Below are 20,758 nucleotides of genomic sequence, written 5' to 3' on the forward strand. Positions count from 1 at the left end.
ATGGAACCAAACAGAGTCTTTCCTCAGTGTATACGAGGCTTACCTTCCTGAAGCACGAAGGGCATTAAAACGGCGCCAAGAAACTTTGAATTTCCAAGTGATTCCAAGCCCAGTCTATATCCCACTAACCATAACAGAAAGCAGACAGTTCTTGGTCAGGCATATCATCTCCCACATTATAGGATGACTAGTATCAATGCCAGTACTGTCCCCCCACCAAGTTATCCTGACAACCAAAACACACCCAGGAGTTCCCCAATCATCCCCTTGTCACACTCCCACCGAGAACCACTGAAGCCCATCAGAGTCAGTCAGAAAATAAGAATTGCAGAATTCTTAGTCTGCAGGTAGGTTCAAGTCACTGAATTATTCTATGATAGGCAGCAAAAGCAAGTTCAGGTGTCCGTGCCTACGCCTCTTCGCCCTGCTAATTTCCATTCCCTAGGACCAGTGATAAGGATGTTGTCTCCATTGTTGACATCCCTGGCCCATTCCATAAAAGTGTTTAACACCCTTAGATTAGTTAGCAGGAAGCCCGGGTGTCTTGCTTGTCTCTGCCCCTCTGGAGCCTCCTCATCTTAAAGGAAATGGACTGGCTTTGTAAGTTGGCTCTATCCCTTATCCATCAGTTGAAAGGCAGGTGGATCTGGGGCTATAGCACGATCAAGGAAGCCTGTGTGTGATTTCTCTGGGCTCGCCAGAGTCGTGGACACCGCCCAAGACAGGCCCAGCACCGTGGCACCTGCCTGTCTTCCCTTTGCAGGTCGCTAGGATACCATGCTTCCTGCCTTTTCTTTTCCTGGCTCACTGCTCTGTACCTTCAGATTCCTTCTGACAGCCCTAAAAATGCTCATTTGAGAAGCCGGTCTTCATCCTGTGCTCTGCCTGAACTGGTCATCTGTCTCCTGGGCTTGGTTGCAGCCTGGGAAGGGTTGGGGACCCCTGGAAGGACATGGGCGTCTCCCCCCAGGCCTACCGTGAGCAAAAACGTTCACTGGCTAGACCAGCTTTCTGGACTGTGATTAAGATCAGGAGTCAGTCTCGGCCCCTGGGTGAGGCAGCGTGGGGCCGCGGGAAGAACGCTGGATTTGGGGACAGATGACCTCAGTTCAGGTCCTGATCCCATCTTCTGTCAGCTCTGTGACCCTCAACACGGTACTTTTTGAGCATCAGTCTCTTTATCCCAAACCCTGCAGGGATTCTGTGATGAGGTGAAGCGCCTGATACTGTACCTAGCATGTTGCAAGCATTTACTAAGTGGAAATTATAATTGTTTCTTTTATTATGGTAAAAAGTGTCACTTGTGCTACCATTGTGACTCAGCAGGTTAAGAACCCGACTCATATCTATGAGGACAAAGGTTCGATCCCTGGCCTTGCTCAGTGGGTTAAGGATCGGGCATTGCCACGAGCTGCAGTGTAGGTTATAGATGCGACTTGGATCCAGTGTTGCAGTAGCTGGGGTGTAAGCCTGCAGCTGTGGCTCTGATTTCACCTCTAGCCTGGGAACTTCCATATGCCGCAGATGTGGCCCTAAAAGGAAAAAAACAAAAACAAAAAAAATTTTAAATGATATCTCACCTGAAAGGAATAATACAGCAAAAAATAATGGTAGCGTATATGAGTATACCCCACTGCAGTTTTGCAGTGCCCAACCTTTGCCACTGTATGAGGTGCTCTTCGGTAGACAGTAACCTCATTTTTTAAATCTCTAAAATTGACACAATAATAATATATAATAATACAGATAGCTACCTTTTCTTGCATGTCTGTTACATATCAAGGAAGGTACTAAGTACTTTATAGGCTCTGATTCACGTCATACTAATGGCTGACACATTCTGTGTCAGGTATAGGACTCTGTACCTTAAACATATAATCTCAAATGAATGTTTAACTCAGTGAGGCAGAGGGTGTTTATGCCCATTTTACAGATAAGTGGAGTCTTAAAAAGCTTCTTCAGCTCTCCCCAAATTCCACAGCTAAGAAGGGACCGTCTAAATCTTAGCCTTGGCCTCTAAAACTCTAGCCTTGGGATTCTTAATCATTTCACACACAGCTTCAGTGCTGTGTGAAGGAAGATGTTACAACCTCACTTTCCAACAAAGAGTCTGACTCTTGGAGAGCTGCAGCATTGGGGATATTCTGAGTCGAGCAAGGACGGGAGGCAAGGTTCTAAGCCAGGTCTGCCTGATTCAGTGCCCTGAGATCCACTGGTCCCCAAGACTGTGTGATGGCAGCAACCTTGAAGAAGTGCAGCAGCGTTGTTATTGGCCACCAGATATCTGCCTGGCTTGCTTCCTTGCCACATTCTAGTTTCTGCTTATGAGTCATCTCCTTAGGTTTTCCCAGACCATGCGTGGCTCCGGAAATAAGGCTCCAGGAGACTGGAACTCCTGCCATATTCACCTTTGCTTCCTAGTACACAGCCGACACTTCATAGCCGCTTGGTACCTTTCTGCCAATCACTGGACTCCCTGAATGATTCCTCTCCAGGGTGCCTGACACTTCTTTTTCGCCCTTGCAGGTTATGTTGCCATGGGCGCCGTCCTCCCATCCTTCTGGGGCCAGCAGCCCCTTGTCCAACAGCAGATCGCCATGGGTGCTCAGCCACCAGTCGCTCAGGTGATGCCGGGGGCTCAGCCCATCGCATGGGGCCAGCCGGGTCTCTTCCCTGCCACTCAGCAGCCCTGGCCCACCGTGGCCGGGCAGTTTGCGCCAGCCGCCTTCATGCCCACACAAACTGTTATGCCTTTGCCAGCTGCCATGTTCCAAGGTCCCCTCACCCCCCTTGCCACCGTCCCAGCCACGGGGGACTCCGCCAGGTCAAGTCCACAGACCGACAAGCCCCGGCAGAAAATGGGGAAAGAAATGTTTAAGGATTTCCAGATGGCCCAGCCTCCGCCCGTGCCCTCTCGCAAGCCCGACCAGCCCTCCCTCACGTGCACCTCAGAGGCCTTCTCCAGTTACTTCAGCAAAGTCGGGGTGGCGCAGGACACAGACGACTGTGACGACTTTGACATCTCCCAGTTGAATTTGACCCCTGTGACTTCTACCACGCCATCGACCAACTCACGTGAGTGCCTTTCTTCGGAGACCTAACCCCCTAAGGGCCATTGAGGCCTTGTTTCTGGAGGCACAGAAATCACCTCGGTTCCGTTCAATAGGCCTCTTTGTTTGTAGGACTACGACTGCTAACAGTGAGAGCCTCCAGTTATTAGGTTCCAGTTGCATGCACCTTCACTGTGTACTTTGCGTTTGTTTTTTGTGTTTTGCTTTTTAGGGCTGAACCCTCGACGTATGGAAGTCCTCAGGTGAGGGATCAAATCCGAGCCACATCTGCGACCTACACCACGGCTCACAGCAATGCCAGATCCTTAACCCACTGAGTGAGACCAGGGATCGAACCCGCATCCTCATTGTTCGTAACCCGCTGAGAAACAATGGGAACGCCCCGTGCTTTCTGTTTGTTGCTTGTACACTCCTGACAATGCTTGTGGCAAGTTTTGTTAGACCTGTTAGACAATAATGACAGTGAGGTTCAGAGACAAAGAGAACAGACAAAGGGGCAGAATGGAATACAAGCCTGTTATTTTTCTACCGTGTCACTCTGCCTCTTGTGTTTTTGTTCATTTGCTCATTCATTTATTCGTGTATGTATACCCCAGCTCTGACAGGCAGATTTGGGTATGGCTTATTGAACTAAGAAGGAGGAATGGTGGATGTGAATTTAAAAAAAAAAAAAAAAAAAGTGAGGAACAAGGATAAAAAATTAGAATCGAAAATTAAGATCGGGAGAACACTCAGGCCAGAGAGAGAGCAGCCATGAGGCCTCATATAGATGGCATAGCAAAAGCCAGAATCTGGCTCAAAGCTTCTAATGGTCAAAAAGAAAAAAGCATGGCGTGGCAGAAAGCTCTGGACTGGGAATCCAGAGAGCAGCTGGATTGCTTACTAGTTTTATGCCTGGGCAAGTCATTTTCATTCCTTGAGCCATAATTTCCTTGTCTATATTAGGCTAAGGGTCATAAAAAGGATTCAGTGGCGCATATACTAAAACACTACATCCCTCACAGAATCGGAAGTATTTTTATCACTGTTGTTGTGACATATTGCGTGGATTCGTGCAGAGTCCTGGACCAGGGTTCTAATCCTGTCTCCCCCGCCACGAGCCATGTCTTTGGGCAAGTGTGTGACTTCTCTTAACCTCCGCTGCCTCTTGGGTAAAATAAGTGACTTGGCTTTGAGAGCTCTGTGCCTTGACCTAGTTCTGGCATTCCTTGATTGCACCCCAGTTCACTTTTCTACTGCCCAGCATCTGGAAAACCAGAACCATGCAGCCAATCAGAATCCAGATCCACTTGGGCACCCAGATGCATGGTCAACATCATCCAGAGAAGGTGCCTAGGGAGCCAGCCTGTGCCTTGACTACTGATAAGGGGAAGGAAAAGGCTCATGGAACAATGAGTTTGGGGTTTTCATTGCTGTCACTGCCTAGTCAATACCATGAATTGTCCAAAAAAGCATCTCACGTTAACCAAATTAGATGGTGTCACTTCAGCCAGGTTCTGATGCTCTTCTGAGGATGAACCTCTTCTATGTGTGTAAACAACCTGCTTCCACTCAGGCCATGTGATCAACCAGGCGGGGGCATCTCTAGTCATTCCAGCTCACAGGGCTTCACTGAAGAATCCTGAATAAAAAAGGAAATGCTAGAGAAATGACAGCCATGCATAGGAAAACAAGCATCTTTTAAAAACACGTCTCTCTTTCCAGGGGCTTGTATGCTCGCTACAAATAAACAAGAGAAGTTGAAGGTCTTTGAGGAGAGGGAATATGTCCTAATCAGCCTCATGTGGCTTCATCTCGCATGTTGCTCGTGTAGTGTCTGCACACGGGAGGCATTTGGGAAAGGTAGAGAACCAAAGGAACAGAATATAGGCCATTCAGTTCCTGTCACATGTCAGCAGGGATTTGCACCCTTGGCACCATTGAGGTTTGGGCTCAGGTCATTCTCTGTGGGTGGCTGTCCTGCGTATTGCAGGATGTTTAGCAGTGTCCCTGGTCTCTACTCACAAGGGGCCCAGTAGCACACATCCTCTTCCCTTAGCCATGATAATCAAAAATGACTGGGAGGTCCCATTGTGGCTCAGTGAGTTATGAACCCAACTAGTACCCATGAGGACGCAGGTTCGATCCCTGGCCTCGCTCAATGGGTTGAGGATCTGGTGTTGCCATGAGCTGTGGTGTCGGTTGCAGATGCTGCTCGGATCTGGTGTTGCTGTGGCTGTGGTGTAGGCCAGCCGCTGCAGCTCCATTTTGACCCCTAGCCTGGGAACCTCCAGATGCCACAGATGAGGCCCTAAAAAGTAAAAATATAAAAATAAAAAATGATTCTAGGTTTTGCTGAATGTCCTGTGGGAGTGAAATTGCTCCAGATTTAGAACTACTATTTTAAAATATAGAGGGATTTCATAAAGCCTTCTAAAGATTAAGGCACTTGCCTAGGGAGTTCCTGTCATGGCTCAGCGGTAACAAGCCGACTAGTATCCATGAGGACTTGGGTTCGATCCCTGACCTTGCTCGGTGGATTAAGGATCCAGTGTTGCTGTGAGATGTGGTGTAGGTCTCAGACATGGCTCAGATCTGGTGTTGCTGTGGTTGTGGTGTAGACCAGCAGCTGTAGCTTTCATTAGACCCCTAGCCTGGGAACATCCGTATGCTGCAGGTGCAACCCTAAAAAGACAAAAAAAAAAAAAAAAAACACTTGCCTGAATGAACTTTGAGTTACACATCCCGTTGATTCCATCCAATAAGTTTGAGCAGTATACCTCTCAGAATCAGCATCTTGGTCAGAATTCTCAGCCTTTAGTAAGCAAGAAACCATGTGAAATGCAATCTAGAATCCAATTATGCTAATAATTATTAATCATCTACCACATATCAAAGTGTTTTCATACATCTTATTTAACTCCAACATGACTGGTGGGTTTTGTTATCATCTCAGGAAACAAAGCAGACTTCCTCTTTTAAAAAAACAATTCAAAATATTCTATTTTAAAGAAAAGGAGTGAAACCTGTTTTGTTGTTGTTGTTTTGTTGTTGTTGTTTTGTCTTTTTTCCTTTTTCTAGAGCCGCACCTGTGGCATATGGAGGTTCCCAGGCTAGGGTTTCAATCGGAGCTACAGCTGCCGGCCTACACCAGAGCCACAGCAACGCGGGATCTGAGCCACGTCTGCAACCTACACCACAGCTCATGGCAACGCCGGATTCTTAACCTACTGAGCAAGGCCAGGGATTGAACCCACAACCTCATGGTTCCTAGTTGGATTCGTTAACCACTGAGCCATGACAGGAACTCCAAACCTGTTTTTATATTCTCTTCATCAGCTTCACCTTTCGAATGTTCTGAGTGGAATGGAATCAAAAGTAAACCTCAGATAGAAATAGAAAAACGCAGTGGAGGGGGGACCATGTCAGATTTGTGTTAAATCCCAGTGCTTGTGTTTCATAGCTGCCTTAACTCTAAGAAAGGAACGTCACCTGAGTGGCTGTTTCTTCATCGGTAAAAGACAGTAGGTACAGTGCCACCTTGCAGGGTTTCTATTAGAGGGCATAGTGAATGCAAAGCGCCCAGCACCGTGTATAGGTCACTGGCACATAGGAAATAACGTCATCACTCTACAGAGAGGTTCATCGAGGCAAAAGCAACTCACCAAGTTTTATAATCACTGTCTGATAAGCAGCCAGATTTTGTAAATTCTGGAAAGGAGTGGCAGGGAGGCCTTATCAGTGGCTTTTGAAATTCAGCTACTGAAATCAAAGCCAGGCACCCCTCCTTCGAGGCTGAGCCAGTGCTGGCTATTTTCAATGCCAAGTTAGAAATTATTGAAAGGAGAATAGTTTCTAGTGGCATGTTTGTTATAAACCCCTGGCAGAAAGAAGACAAGGAAAATGTGGGATGATCAGGACAGGAAAACGCATGTCCTTATGGAACAAGGACCAAGTGCCAGCTGTGAAGTTGCCATCAGCTACGTCTCTTTGCCCAGAGAGTGAGACAGTCTTTATTCTGCACAGTAGTGAAATACCTACTGTGTGCCAGGATACAAAGCCTACTTCTAACCACTTGCCGGTTCTGTGGCTGTGAGCAGTTTAGCAACCTTCACATTCCTTACCTATAAAATCGGGAGAACCCCTACCTCCAAGAGCCTTTATACAGATTGGAGATTATTGCCTCTCAAATGTCGGATGGTTTATGACACATGGAAGGCACTCAATAAACGCGTATCACTGCCCTCTTATCTATGTGTTCTTTTTGTATGATGTTAAGAAAGAGAGGGAAAAGTGAGCCTCAACCCGAGACTGCGGAAAAACAGTTTCTGATACAGTAGGCGTGTCTGGGGAGGGGCCAAGAATTTGCATTCCTAACCTGTGCCCAGATGTGGCTGATCCAGCTGATCCAGGGACCATCCCTGGAGGACCCCCCCACCCCCACATGACCCATCTCTGTGGACCAGCTCCTTCCTGACTGTCAAGGATGTGAGAAGATGAGAGACATAGGTATCGAGGAGGTATTGAATGATTTACTTGTGATAGGAAGAGGAGCCCTGGGCTTTGACTCAAATAGAACCAGATCCCTAAGGTTTCTGTGGGGGCTGCCTGGTTGCCCACCAGATACTTAGGATGTTTTCTTATTTTGCATGGTCTCCGTGTAGCTCCCACCCCAGCCCCCAGACAGACCTCTCCATCCAAATCATCTGCATCCCACGCCAGTGATCCAACCACTGATGACATCTTTGAAGAGGGCTTTGAAAGTCCCAGCAAGAGCGAAGAGCAAGAAGCCGTAAGTGACCCGGCTGATTCTTTCTGGTTCTGTCTTTCTTTGGTTTCAGACCTCTGTGTCTGAAACGGACAATGCATGGGGAAACCTATGTCGAAAAGAATGCTGCCTCAGATGCTTATATTCTAACGGGGTTGCTGAGGGGCTTCTCCCCGGTGTTCAAATGAGCAGCTGAGAATGGATATCCTCGTTGCTACATGTTGTCACACTGGCGGAAGTGGCGTCCTCTTAAGGGAAGCGCTGCCTCCGTTACAATGACTGATTGTGTGTGTGCATGAAAGTATGCCCAGCTGTCTTATATTTTCAGTTACTGAAAAGAAAAAAAAAAGTGTTATCTTCTTGTGTTCTAGCCTGATGGGTCACAGGCCTCATCCAACAGTGATCCATTTGGTGAGCCCAGTGGGGAGCCCAGTGGTGATAATATAAGTCCACAGGCCGGTAGCTAGATAGCACAGGTCTGGGTAGGTATCTGTCTTTTTGATCTCCCACCCTGAAGCCATCCGCTTTCCCTTCTGCTTGTTGTTTATCCCCGAAGTCACTCCCCTGATGTTTGCACCATCTCGCCTTGCCTGGTGTCTGTTTTCCCCTTGTTTATCCTCATGGATGCATGACCTTTGACATCTCTTGGGAGGTAGGGGTAGAGGTGTGGGGTGGGGAATGATCATGTATTAACGCTGTGTTCTAAGTGGGCGGCGGTGGTAGAAGGAGGCCTGGTCCAAACTCCTTAACGTGGAATCAGGTCCTTTAAGCATCAACCATCTGAGAGGGGCTCCTTCTGCTCACCCCAATCCTTTCTCAGCGCGATGTGGTCCAGATGCTTAAATTCTTTCAGCAGTGTGTCACTGCACCTGCTTATATGCCACTGACCTCAGAGGGTCACCAACCAAACACACGGAGAAGCCAGGCTAAGAAACAAGAATAAGCAGTGCTTGAAGTAAGGTCACTGGACATGGGGCAGGTGGGGGGGGGGGTGTCACGCGAGCCCACTTTGGCCAAAAGGGGCCCCCTCGCACCCTTTCCCATGTGAAAATGGAGTTCAAAGCTCAAAGGCGCATGGCACTTGCTTCTGGGCTCTGCTGTTTGCACCTGTGCTGCAGCCTGTAGCTTGCCACCAACCCACTTCAGATTCCATCAGCAGCTACTTCAAGAGGGGGCCCTTACATTTACTCAAAGTGGTTTGGGGCACTTGAATTTCAATACATCTGATTTGATGGAAAGAAAGAGGGGCTGATGAAGTGAACTTTCTCGGGAGACAGAAGTACCCCTTGTTACCCAGACATGATTTCTAAGGTCACTCTTTGACAAATGCGTTCAATTTTCAGATACCTTTCTAGTTTTCCATAAATGTGTTAGAACTGCAAGGCCATACCGACAGAGCTCCTTTTTTTTTTTAGGCCTGAACAGCATGGTCAGAACCATTAAAATGGTAAATAGTTTTCACTGTTGGTAAATGGATTCTGAGGTTGCCTTGGAATCAGTTGCCGTTCGTGTGTAAGTTATTCTGCTGGTTATTGAAAGTGCGCACAGTGTGTTGAAAGTACATTTGGTTAATAGATTTTGTGATTAAAGAACATCGCATACCATACATTTTGCCACGTTTCACCTCAGTACAATTGCACATGAGAACACCATGTAAATGACCGTCTAAAAAATCCGATCTTGGAGTTCCCGCTGTGGCTCAGTGGAAACGAATCTGACTAGTATCCATGAGGACACAGGTTCAATCCCTAGCCTCGCTCAGTGGGTTAAGGATCCGGCACTGCCATGAGTGAAGGTGTAGGTCACAGACACAGCTCGGATTTGGCGTTGTGCAGTTGTGGTGCCAGTGGTGGCTATAGCTCCGATTCGACCGCTAGCCTAGGAACCTCCATATGCCATGGATATGGCCCTAAAAAGACAGGAAAAAAAAAATTTTTTTTAATTAAAAATCCAGTCTTTCAAAGCGGTTTGGGGAGCTTGTAACACAGGCAAAGTCAATGTTCCAGGAAAGACAAAAGTTGGAGGTCATGAGTGGACGCCTTGGGAAGATTCCCCCAAGAGGTTTTTCTGCCCGTGACGTATGTTTTATTGCACATGCTCAACCTTGCCTTGGAAAATCTGACGAGTGAACTAGGGGTGACAAGAGCCATTCGTCCGGATAACTGCCGACCTTATCCTAACATTGAAGTTCTTCTAGAGAAGAAAGATGACGTAGGGCATTTGTGGATCCATGTTTCCCGCTCTCATCTTTATGAGCCTATTCTGCTCGAGGTGGTCGTACAGGCTGTTTTGTGGGGCCTGTTCCATGTTGAGTGCTCTGTCTAGAACCCCAGGCCAAGGCTGAGTTGTGAATCGATGTGGCATGGTGCAGTGGGAAGAGCTCAGGATTCAGAGTTTGAGTTCAAACTCTAGCTCAGCTGCTTAACCGCAGGGGATCCCGGGCAGGAACCATACTTTCTGGTGAGTCTCAGTTTATGTGCTGGAAGGGGCAGTGTATCCATTACATTAACTGCAATAGCATATGGAGAGAGACGCTTGGTACTCAGCTTAAAAATCTGGGTTCTAGACCAGGAGTGAATTCAGAATCTGGCGCTAGCACTTAGAGCTAGGTGACCCTGATGAGATTTCATAACGCTTCTCTATCTTGTTTTAAAAAATAAAGATAGGAGTCCCCATCGTGCAGAAATGAATCCGACTAGGAACCATGAGGTTGTAGGTTTGATCTCTAGCCTTGCTCAGTGGGTTGAGGATCCGGCGTTACTGTGAGCTGTGGTGTAGGTCACAGATGTGGCTTGGATCTGACATTGCTGTGGCTGTGGTGCAGGCTGGCAGCTATAGCTCCGGTTAGACCCCAAGCCTGGGAACCTCCATATGCCACAGGTGCAGCCCTAAAAAGACAAAAGACAGAAAAAAAGGGGGGGGGAATAAACTTAGTGTGCTCATAGGGTTACTGTTTGGACAAAACGAGGTGATGTATGTGGAGCCCTTAACACAGTGTCTGACACAGAGGAAGCGGCCAAGTTGCCATCAGCACCACGACCACCACATACACGCTCAGTAAATGCGGTTCTCCCCTCCCCGGGTTTTATACACTTAGCCCCTTCGTTCTTCTGTTGAATAAATTCTACCGTAAGGACCCAGGCCAACGGCTGGGAGCTTTTGCTTTGTACCTTCCTCTTTGCAAGTAATTAATTTTCACTATGCCTCAAAACAGCTTTTTCTCCAAAAAGAAAAACCCTACTTCTTCATTCTCTGGCTTGCCGTGTCCCATAATCAGAACAACCCCTGTTAGGGCCTCACAGGCCTCCTTTCACTTCTCACAAAAACAAGCAGCCTTATCTTAGATTGCCATGTAAATCGTAATAAGTAGCTCCCAGCTCCAAAGGAGTGCTAGGCTGTAATCTTCAATGAAGCAATTTTCTTCCTTTCAGAGCTTAGTCTGGCAATTTCACAATTGCCTATCAAGAATCTCATGCCAAGAGGCTGATGCCAGCCTTGCAGGCATATCCCTTAAGACACCCACGAGGGACGCCCAGATGAGCCTTTGGGGCCCCTCCTTCAAGAGCAGCCACAAGCTACATTTGATCTTTCTGTCTCCATCCCATTCACCCGTCCTTCCAACTGGAAACTTATTGACTGCAATTTCGTAGTGCCTTTTCCAGGCCTTTGGAGAAAGGCTACGATGCAGGGGTAGTTACGTCCATGCCTCTATCTTCCCCTCTGCCTCTGAACAGTTGGAAAGCAAGGGTCTCTTTCTTCTTATCGCCCTTGCAGCCATTATCTCCAGCTGCTTTTTATTAGAAATGCCCACACAATTCTGAGTAGTAAGGGTGACATCTGTTGATAAGTTAAACCATATCCCACCCTAGTCAGGAAACAGACAGCCTCAATCCTCGCAGAGGGAAGCTTCAGGGCCAATCTCAAAGAGCATTTCGGTTTTAGCAATAAAAGGGACTCTCTTCCATTATTTCATTTTTTTTCCCCTACCCTCCCATCTGGGAGAATCACGTGTCTTTGAAAGACTGGGTCAACAGGAGCAAAAAAAAAAAAAAAAGGGGGGGGGAGCCCAAATAATATTATAATAGCTGGTGTGGGAATGGCAGGTAATTTATACTTCACTGATGTGTGGCTCGAGCAATTTTAAGGGCGAAATGTTAGCTTTGGAGGAGATGAAAGAAAAATGAAAACATTTATTTGGTTAAATAGCTAAGTAAATAAACTGCCTATCAGACTCGCCCAGCTGTCAAGTCAAAGTAGCAGCTGTAACAATGGGGAATTGTTTGGTCTGTCTCCCTTCGCAACAATAGATATTGCCATAAATAATGTCACTGTCATTTTTTTAATACCGATCTTGATAGTGGGAACCCAAGACATATAAAATATTACCAGATGGATTTTTAATGTTCAAAGAAGAAGAAAGCAGAACTTCAGATGCTTTGGGAGGGAGATTAAAAAAAGAAAGAAAGAAAAGAAATGACCAGACTCGGGGGACTTGGGTCTGAGTTATGTTTCCAAAGCAGGCTTCCTTGGGCAGGACCTCAGATAACCCCTCGAGTCCCTGGTCCCCATGGATAGGTGACAATGGGTAATTGCAACAGCTCCCTCCCCAGGCTCTTCCAGAATCAGAAAATATGAATACGAAAGTAGAAGCTTTGAAAGTAAAATACATGTGTTTGGCGTTATTATTACCATTCCATTTTAAAATAGAATCACACAACAAAGAGCCTTATACAAAGAATCACAAGAATGGAAAATAATCTCTTTCTGATGGCCATGGTACTCTGAGGCATGTGCGAGCCGAGTTAGTCTAGGCGAGAGATGGGAAGGTCTGAGGGCCATGTCGGCTGAGGCCAGGTTGCAGAGGTGGGCTTGATGCCCAGGGATATTACAAGGTGGAATCAGGAGGAGGTTAAGACTGGGAAGTGGGAGGTGAGCAAGAAGAGAGCATAAGCTAGGATGACCCCTGCCTTCCTGGCTGGGGGTTCGGGGTGCTGCCTGGGACTGTGTTGGGAACGCAGAGCCACATGCTTGAGCAGAAAGAAAGTGTACTTAGGGACCAGTGGTAGTTCAGGTGCCTGTGAACTTGCAGGTGGAGATGCTGGTAGATCGCCGCATCCAAGACTCCGGAGGACAAAAGACAAGAGGTGGAGATTTCAACATGGGTTTTAGCCCCCAGCGTAGTGGGCACAACTAGAAACCCCTGATCATTTAGACCGGAGGTCAGCAAACTCTCTGTAACTGTTTATGCTTTGTGGGCCATCTGGCCTCAGTCACAACTGACTACTGTTGTAGCAGGAAAGCAGCAGAGGACTTTCCTTGTGGCTCAGCAGGTTAAGGATCTGGAATTGTCACTGCTGTGGCTCAAGTTTGATCCCTGGCCCAGGAATTTCCACATCCCATAGGTGTAGTCAAAAAAAAAAAAAAAAAAAAAAGGTGCATAGAGGACTGGCTCTGAGTTCCAGTAATACTGTTTTTTTTTTTTTTGTAAATAAACAGCCCCTAAAACTGGCCAATGGGCTGTTATTTGCTGACCTCCAATTTTTTTTTTTCTTTTTCTTTCTTTTTTTTGGAGGGGGGGTGGCGGGGTGCACACCTGACATCTATGGAAGTTCCCAGGCTAGGGGTCATATTGGAGCTGCAGCTGCTAGCCTACACCGCAGCCATAGGAACATGGGATCCAAGCCAAGTCTTTGACCTACACTACAGCTCACAGCAATGCCGAATCCTTAACCCACTGAGTGAGGCCAGGGATCAAACCCACATCCTCATGGATACTAGTTGGACAGGTTCATTACTGCTGAAGGGAACTCCCTGCTGACCTCTGATTTAGATCTCACTCACTGTTTCAGGAATTACTCTGCAGAAGGTAATGCAAGTAGCCTTGCACTTACTACTACTACTAAAATAAATTTAAAAATTACTAGTGTGTTTATAAGCACTTTTATAAACATCACTTACTTCAATTTCCAGGCTAGGGGTTGAATCAGAGCTGGAGCCACCGGCCTACACCACAACCACAGCAACACCAAATCTGAGCCGCATCTGCGACCCACACCACAGCTCGTGGCAACACCAGATCTGTAACCCACTGAGTGAGGCCAGGGATGGAACTAGTCCTCATGGATACTAGTCAGCTTTGTTTCTGCTGAGCCATGGCAGGAATTCCACTTAAGTACTTTTATTATTCCTGTTTCACAAATATAACAGGTAAGTAGAGAGGTTAATGATTTGTGGACATCACAAGGTCCACACCTTAATGGGGCTAGGATTTGAATCTAGACCCAGATTAAATAACATAAGCACACTCAACCAGGACCGGGCTACCTGGGTCTTAGCAGCCTCACTTTGACTTAATTGCATGTGAAGTGAGGCAGATGGCTTCAATTTCTGACCTTTGGTCTTCTCTTCTGTAAAGTCATTCCCAGAGTTCCCACCATGGCTCAGCGGTTAACACACCCAACTAGTATCCATGACGTTGTGGGTTCCATCCCTGGCCTTGCTCAGTGGGTTAAGGATCCAGCATTGCGGTGAGCTTGTGGTGTAGGTCATAGACTCAGCTCAGATCTGGCATTGCAGTGGCTGTGGCAGCTGCAGCTCTGATTCGACCCCTTGTCTGGGAACCTCCATATGCCATGGGTGTGGCCCTAAAGAGATTTAAAAAAAAAAAAGCAATTGCCTTAGGCCCTTCTGACTCTCACATTCTTGGGCCTTCTAACCTGCCTGGGGTCATCCAACCAGAGCATGGAAGACCCTATTCTCAAACAAGATCTTCCAGCAGCACCCGTCGCCTGGGCTGGCTCATTCCCAGATAATGAAGGGGAGCTCAAATGTCCCTTCAGTATGTTGACTTCATTAGGGTTCCCTGTGACTGTCTGCTGGAGGTCCGGGACCCACTCCTGACCAGCAGGAGCCTACCTGCTTATGGCAGAGAACCGCTGATTGCCGTGTGCAGAGCAGACAGTTTGTGCCAGTTGTTAGTATTATTGGGAACATGCAAAATTCATCAGAACACATGCACACCCCTTGGGAACTCAGATTGTGCATCTGTGTGTTCACAAGTGGGTTTTGGCAGCCGGAGACCCCAGGAAGCGAGCACACTTGGCAGCACCTTCAGTCTCTAAGGCGTTGTGGATAAATCCATCCTGTGTTTTGAAGACTTTCCTACCCTGAAGGTCAGATGTTCAGGCTGAAAGTGGTTCAGCCTTTGGCTTGTTTTTTTTTGTTTCTTTGTTTGTTTTTTTCCCTTACCTTTGAATAATAGGGACAGGAAGATTCCCACCACCTGTTAGAAGTCTTTATGTCATATGAGGTCACCTATGACTTGTTACCATGATGGTGATGTCACAGACCCCAATGTACAGATGAAGAGACTGAGGCCCAGGTGAAATGCCTGCCTCCGTTCATACAAGGCATTGGGAACATGGCTGGAGTCTTTGCGGCTCTAAAACCCATGCATCCTTCATGGATTCAGATGGAGCTTTGGTTATGTCAGCTTTATTTTCACTCTCTGGTTACCACTGCCTTTTTCATTTTGACAAGCCAGGCAAAGAACTAGGCCCAGGTGTTGGGGCCAAAAGACCCTGAGGCTGAAGTTGCTGCCGAGGCAGGGTGATGCTGAGGGACTAAGCTTTGGCTCGCCTCCCAGCTGCAGTCTGACCCCAGCTTGGCTCAGTGTGGCTCTCACCCCCCGGCTCCCAGACGGGCTGGAAATGGGCTTGCTTAGCAACGAGACTGCATGGCGCGTTGACCTCTCGTCTGAGACCACCTTTCTCAGCATGCCACGTCTTCCCCCACCCATCATTTGTTCTGGACATACCTTTGCTCCATGTGGCCAAGCTTTCCAAAAACAAGCCCAAGAAGAATGAAATGGATGCAAAGTATTGGGCACAATTTAGGTGGCTTTCCAAAGGAGCTCCTCTGAATGTGGCATAGGAAGCTATTTGCCTGTATACTTCAAGACAGACAGCTGAGGACAGGTAGGGAAAGTGAGAGAAGAGGCACAGAGATGAGAGTCTAGACCCTGGGCTGCCCTCCTGGCTCTCCACTATTTCCTGCAGACTTTGGGGAACACGATGCTTACATCTGGGGACCTCTCTTTCTTCCTGGGGACCTCTGTTTCTTCCTGGAGGAAAGGAACTGTCAGACTGAGGGCCCTTCTTGCTCTGATGTTCCACCGGAGGGATCCTGTGGCAGTGAAGAGGCGAGTGGGCTTAGACAGAGCTGGGTGTGTTTACATGAAACTCTCGAGAAAACAAACCTAATCCACAGTGGTCAAAAGCAGATCAGTGGTTGCCACACTGGAGTGAGGGGCTGGCTGAGAGGGACCCGGGAAGGTTTTAGGGTAAGGACATGTTCTATAGATTGACTGCTCTGGGGAGAGCCAGATGGGTTTGTATAGATCACAGCTCATCGAACTGCACACTTGAAACGGGAACATTTCATTGTATGCAAATTATGCCCCAAGGAAATTCCCCTCGGGGCAGATCAGAAAGGACTCTGACTAGGAACCAGGAGGTTGCAGGTTTGTTCCCTGACCTCGCTCAGTGGGTTAAGAATCTGGCCTTGCCGTGAGCTGTGGTGTAGGTTGCAGACACGGCTCAGATCTGGCATGGCTGTAGCTCTGGCGTAGGCTGGCAGCTACAGCTCCAATTAGACCCCTAGCCTGGGAACCTCCATATGCGTGGGTACGGCCCTAAAAGGACAAAAAAAGACCAAAAATAAACAAATAAATAAATAAATAAAGGGGGGTTCCTAATGTGGCAAAATGGGATCACCTTGGCAGCATGTCTGTAGCCCTAGGTGACAGGTTTCGATCCTTAGCCTGGCACAATGGCTTAAAGGACCCGGCATGGCCGCAGGTGCAGGCAGTGTAGGCTGCAGCTCTGGCTCATATCTGATCCCTGGCCCAAGAATTCCATATGCCAAGAGGCAGCCGGAAAAGAGAAAAAAGAAAGAATAGATAAATTCATAGAGCTGGAAAGTAAATTCAAGGTTAGTTCCTAAGGGCTGGGAGTCAGGGGGACCAAAGGGTTACTGCTTAATAGGTACAGCCTCTATTTGGGATAAAGAAAGACATTTAGCGGAGTTCCCATTGTGGCTTAGTGGGTTATGAACCCAACTAGTATCCATGAGGATGTGGGTTTGATCCCTAGCCTTGCTCAGTGGGTTAAGAATCCAGCATTGCCATGAGATATGGTATAAGTTGCAGTCGTGGCTTGGATCCCACTTGGCTGTGGCTGTGGCGTAGGCCGGCAGCTGCAGCTCCTATTTGATCTGGAACTTCTATATGCCACAGGTTCGGCCCTAAAAATAAAAAAAGAAAGAGAGATTTAGAAAGGGCAGTGATGGATGCACAACATTGTGAATGTAATAAATGTCCCTGAGTTGTATGCTTAAAAATGAGTAAAATGGCAAATACAGTGCTTTTTAATTGTAGTGCAATTGAAAAGTGAACAAAAATAAACCAATCTGGTTCTACCCCAGCTGTGCCGTGTACTGGCTGAGTGATCTAGAGCCAGTCACCAAACTCGGGGGAGCCTTGGTTCCTCCCTATACATGGCAGTGGGAATTCCCAGGTTGCCATGGTCCAGGGTGGGGTCACATATGTGATGGAGGAAAGCCCTTTCTAGACCGTAAAGATTTCTGTAAATATAAGCTATTGTTATCATCTCATTCTCTGATTCCTCTGAATTCAGACTTCTAACCTAAAGGAGTCTGCAAACACATGGACGTCTCTATTATCCACCAGGACTTGCAACCAGATCCCACATTCTTTTTCCCCACTTTCCCAGGGCAGTTCTCATGCCATTATTAGCTTTCCTAACAGAAAAGTTATACCATGAAGGACTGTGCTATATGAAGGAAAGGCAATTTGGAAAGCCACCTCTGAGTGATGGTTCGGCCTAAAACCATCTTCTGTAAAGGAGGAGTAGAGCCACGTACCCAGACATAAGGATATACCTCCTCTGTGCCAGGCTCATGCCAGACAATCAATGCGTATTTTCTCCTTCAGTCCTCACCACACCTTTCACAAAGAGGATTTCTCATCTCACTGTACAGATGAGAAAACCGACGCTCAAGGGAATTAAGCAACCTGCGCAGAGGCTTAAGGTCTCTAAGGTGACAGTGAGAAGGAGAACAGCAGCCTAATAGCCAGGAACCCGCCTGGCCCTCAGAGCTGGGCCCGGTGGTGTTCTGATGCACAATTTCACAGGGCATCAGCATCAGACAAGGCGCTCTGTGACCATGATGGGTCAAGGCAAATCCAGACCGCTTGGTACCCTCACTGAGCCCAGCAAACATGAACATGGTCCAAATTCCAAAAGCAAACTAAGAGTCTTCTCTCCTGGCTTTAGCCTTGCTCCGTGCTTCCTGCCTTGCAGGTAAGAGTAAGGTAACTCCTGCTTCCTGAAAGCATTCAAACCAGAGAGAAACCTCACTTTCTTGACCGTCCCCCTAAACATCTCCTAAAATCCTAACCTGGAAGAAGCCCTTTCTAACCACCTCTTCCAGACCTACCTGTGGTTCCCCCCATTGTAATGAGTATTAAACGCGACTTGTTCAAGTGCAAGTGTGTTCCTGGTGGGTTTTGGCTGCGGGCAGTTGGCAATGAGCGTACCAGCCTGGATCTGCCCAGTTTCACATGGCATTGCTTGCATTCTTTCATTGCGCCTCCCAGAAAACAGGGTATTTAACTTAAAGCAAAGGGTGGAAGGTTGATTTGTTCTCCTTTTCCTGCATGGTTTCTGTGTACTTTGTTGTCCTCTGGAAAGGAAGGTTGTGAAGATGTCAGATTCAAAATGAGCTTGAAGTTCTTTAGTATTTGCCAGCTCCCATTCAGAGAAGCACCTTTTATTTACTCGTCCACAGCCTTGTGCCCTGTGTTGTTAGAGGGTGTGCCTCCCAGGTTCCAAGCTGTCGCAACAGCAGAGCCCACCGTGTGGAGGACCCTAGGAGATAACGTGGTGGCCGTGTAGACAGAGGTCTCCACAGGCACCACTGGAGTCCAGGAGCAGAGTGATCCGTGTTGCCTGCACGGCCCAGGAAGCCCTCCTCTGTGAGCTGGTTCTGAAAGCCTGAACCCCCAGGTGCAGGACAAAGAGAGGCCCTAAAGGCAGAAGGAACTGTCTGAGCAGAGTCTCGGAGATGGGAAATCCCAGCATGTCAGGGTGACAGGGCGGAAGGAGTGGCCTAGGGGAGAGCAAGGAGATGAGGCTGGGCCGGGAGGTGGGGCCAGATCAGAAGGGCCTCGTGGCCCACCCCGCGGGGTCAGCATTATCCTTGGGGGAGGAAGGAGTCAGGAGGGCGGTTCTAAGCAGGGAACTGGCAGGGCCACATCCATTTCAGAAAGATCATTCGGACAGAGGCAGGAGGAATTTCTTTTCTTCAAGCATGATAGACATGACCTGAAGGGTGGGTTCTGATTCATAGTCTAGAAGGGGCATTTATTAGCTCTAATGGACTACAAGACTAATGGGTCTTACGTGCCCAGTGAAGGAGTTTTGACCTCACCCCGTGGGTAATGGGGAGGCTTTGAAGGATTTGAGGCAGGGCAGAGATCTGGTCAGATCTGACAAAAAGATAAAATAAAAAACCCGAAAATGTCAACAGTGTGCTGTGTTAATGCGTGATTCCATTTAGGCTTCTTGGAATATTGAAAACAGCCTAGAGACCCCACTCTGACCTTGCCAGAAGTCAGGTCAGAAATTTCTGGATCAAATGATTTCTTAGTTCCCCTGCAGCTCTGACAGTCTTAGATGCTGTAACAAGGAAGGTAAAGCTGTTGCCCCACCGTATAATGCATCACGGTGTCAGACTTTGGGATTATCTGCTGCTTGGGGTTTTCCACACCACTGCTCCCCTTCATTAGTGGGGATAATTGAGAGTTGACTGCAGTCGTTACCACTGTTGTGATGGGTATTTGAAGCTGAATTCCGGCAAGCAGGAGATGTGTGAATATTTATCTCAGCTGCAGAAAGTTAATGCAGTGTGGCATTAATTACCCTGTCTGAGCCTGCTGTCTTCTTCTGTTTTTAGGTGTCATTCTCAGTTGAATAAATTAGTTTCCAAAATTAGAAGAGAGCAAATTGTAGGGTGAGATCAAGGCAGCCTGACTTCTTTGGGCATCCAAAAAGCAGGGTGGGCTGAGAAAGGATACTCAGGAAAGGAAGTGGATGCATCCTTTGCCCAGCGTAGGCAAAAGAAACCGTTCCCCAGTAGTTAGACTTCACGACCCTACCCTTCACTCCACCTTTGCTCCACCCACACCACCCCAGGAAGACAAACACGGGAAAGCTACATGTCTAGCCTTAACAACAGGTATTTGAAACATTTCTAGTCATTGGCGGAGAACAGATTGGGTGCTTAATAAATCATCCACTCTAGCTTGTGCTTGATTCAATTTTGAGAGAATAAAGCCAGGTGAGAGTGTGTTGATAAAAGGATCGGAACAGTGAAAACAGAACAAACTGTATCCTGGTCATTCATTCATTCAACAAACCTTCCTTGAGCATCTACTGTGTGCTAGCAGATGGAACCGCAAAGTGGTAACTCAGAAGTAGGGTGTGGAGAATGGACTTTCCTACTTTCTATCACTGGATATTGGGAAGAAGTATTATTCTTTACATCTCCAAAGGGGGTCTGAAGTCCCATGGGTGGCAAGGGACAAAATGGCCATCTGTCAGGTTAGAGTGCCTCGAAGGAGGCGCCTTCTGCCTGGAAGAATACAGAGATATAAGTTCTAGAAGAAAACATCCTGGACCTGATGATGTGAGTCCTGGATTCTGTTCACGACATGGTTACTAAGTAACCTTGTGACTCTGGGGAAAAAAAAGCTCTTTTCACTGGGCTTCACATTCCTCATCTGTCAAATGATGGGTGTGGATAAAATTATCTTCTAGCCCATCCCCACTTTACAAGAAAAGCAAGCAATACAATATAT

At 47.5% G+C, this 20,758-nt stretch overlaps 1 protein-coding gene across 34 annotated transcripts in view; it reads left to right on the top strand.

The window, feature by feature from the left end:
- The window catches only part of DAB1 (DAB1, reelin adaptor protein), a 1,217,809-nt gene that overhangs the window by 1,192,159 nt on the left and 4,892 nt on the right, over window positions 1-20,758 (top strand). For 28 of the 34 annotated variants that reach the window (XM_021093137.1, XM_021093135.1, XM_021093141.1 and 25 more), the window contains 3 exon segments: window positions 2,527-3,075; window positions 7,715-7,842; window positions 8,190-8,300. In XM_021093137.1, coding sequence (XP_020948796.1) covers window positions 2,527-3,075; window positions 7,715-7,842; window positions 8,190-8,285 — 773 coding nt within the window. In that variant the 3' untranslated portion in view covers window positions 8,286-8,300. 34 annotated transcript variants of the gene reach the window in all.

The sequence above is a fragment of the Sus scrofa genome, chromosome 6 (assembly GCF_000003025.6).
Source record: "Sus scrofa isolate TJ Tabasco breed Duroc chromosome 6, Sscrofa11.1, whole genome shotgun sequence".
In the NCBI taxonomy this organism is placed as follows: domain Eukaryota; kingdom Metazoa; phylum Chordata; class Mammalia; order Artiodactyla; family Suidae; genus Sus; species Sus scrofa.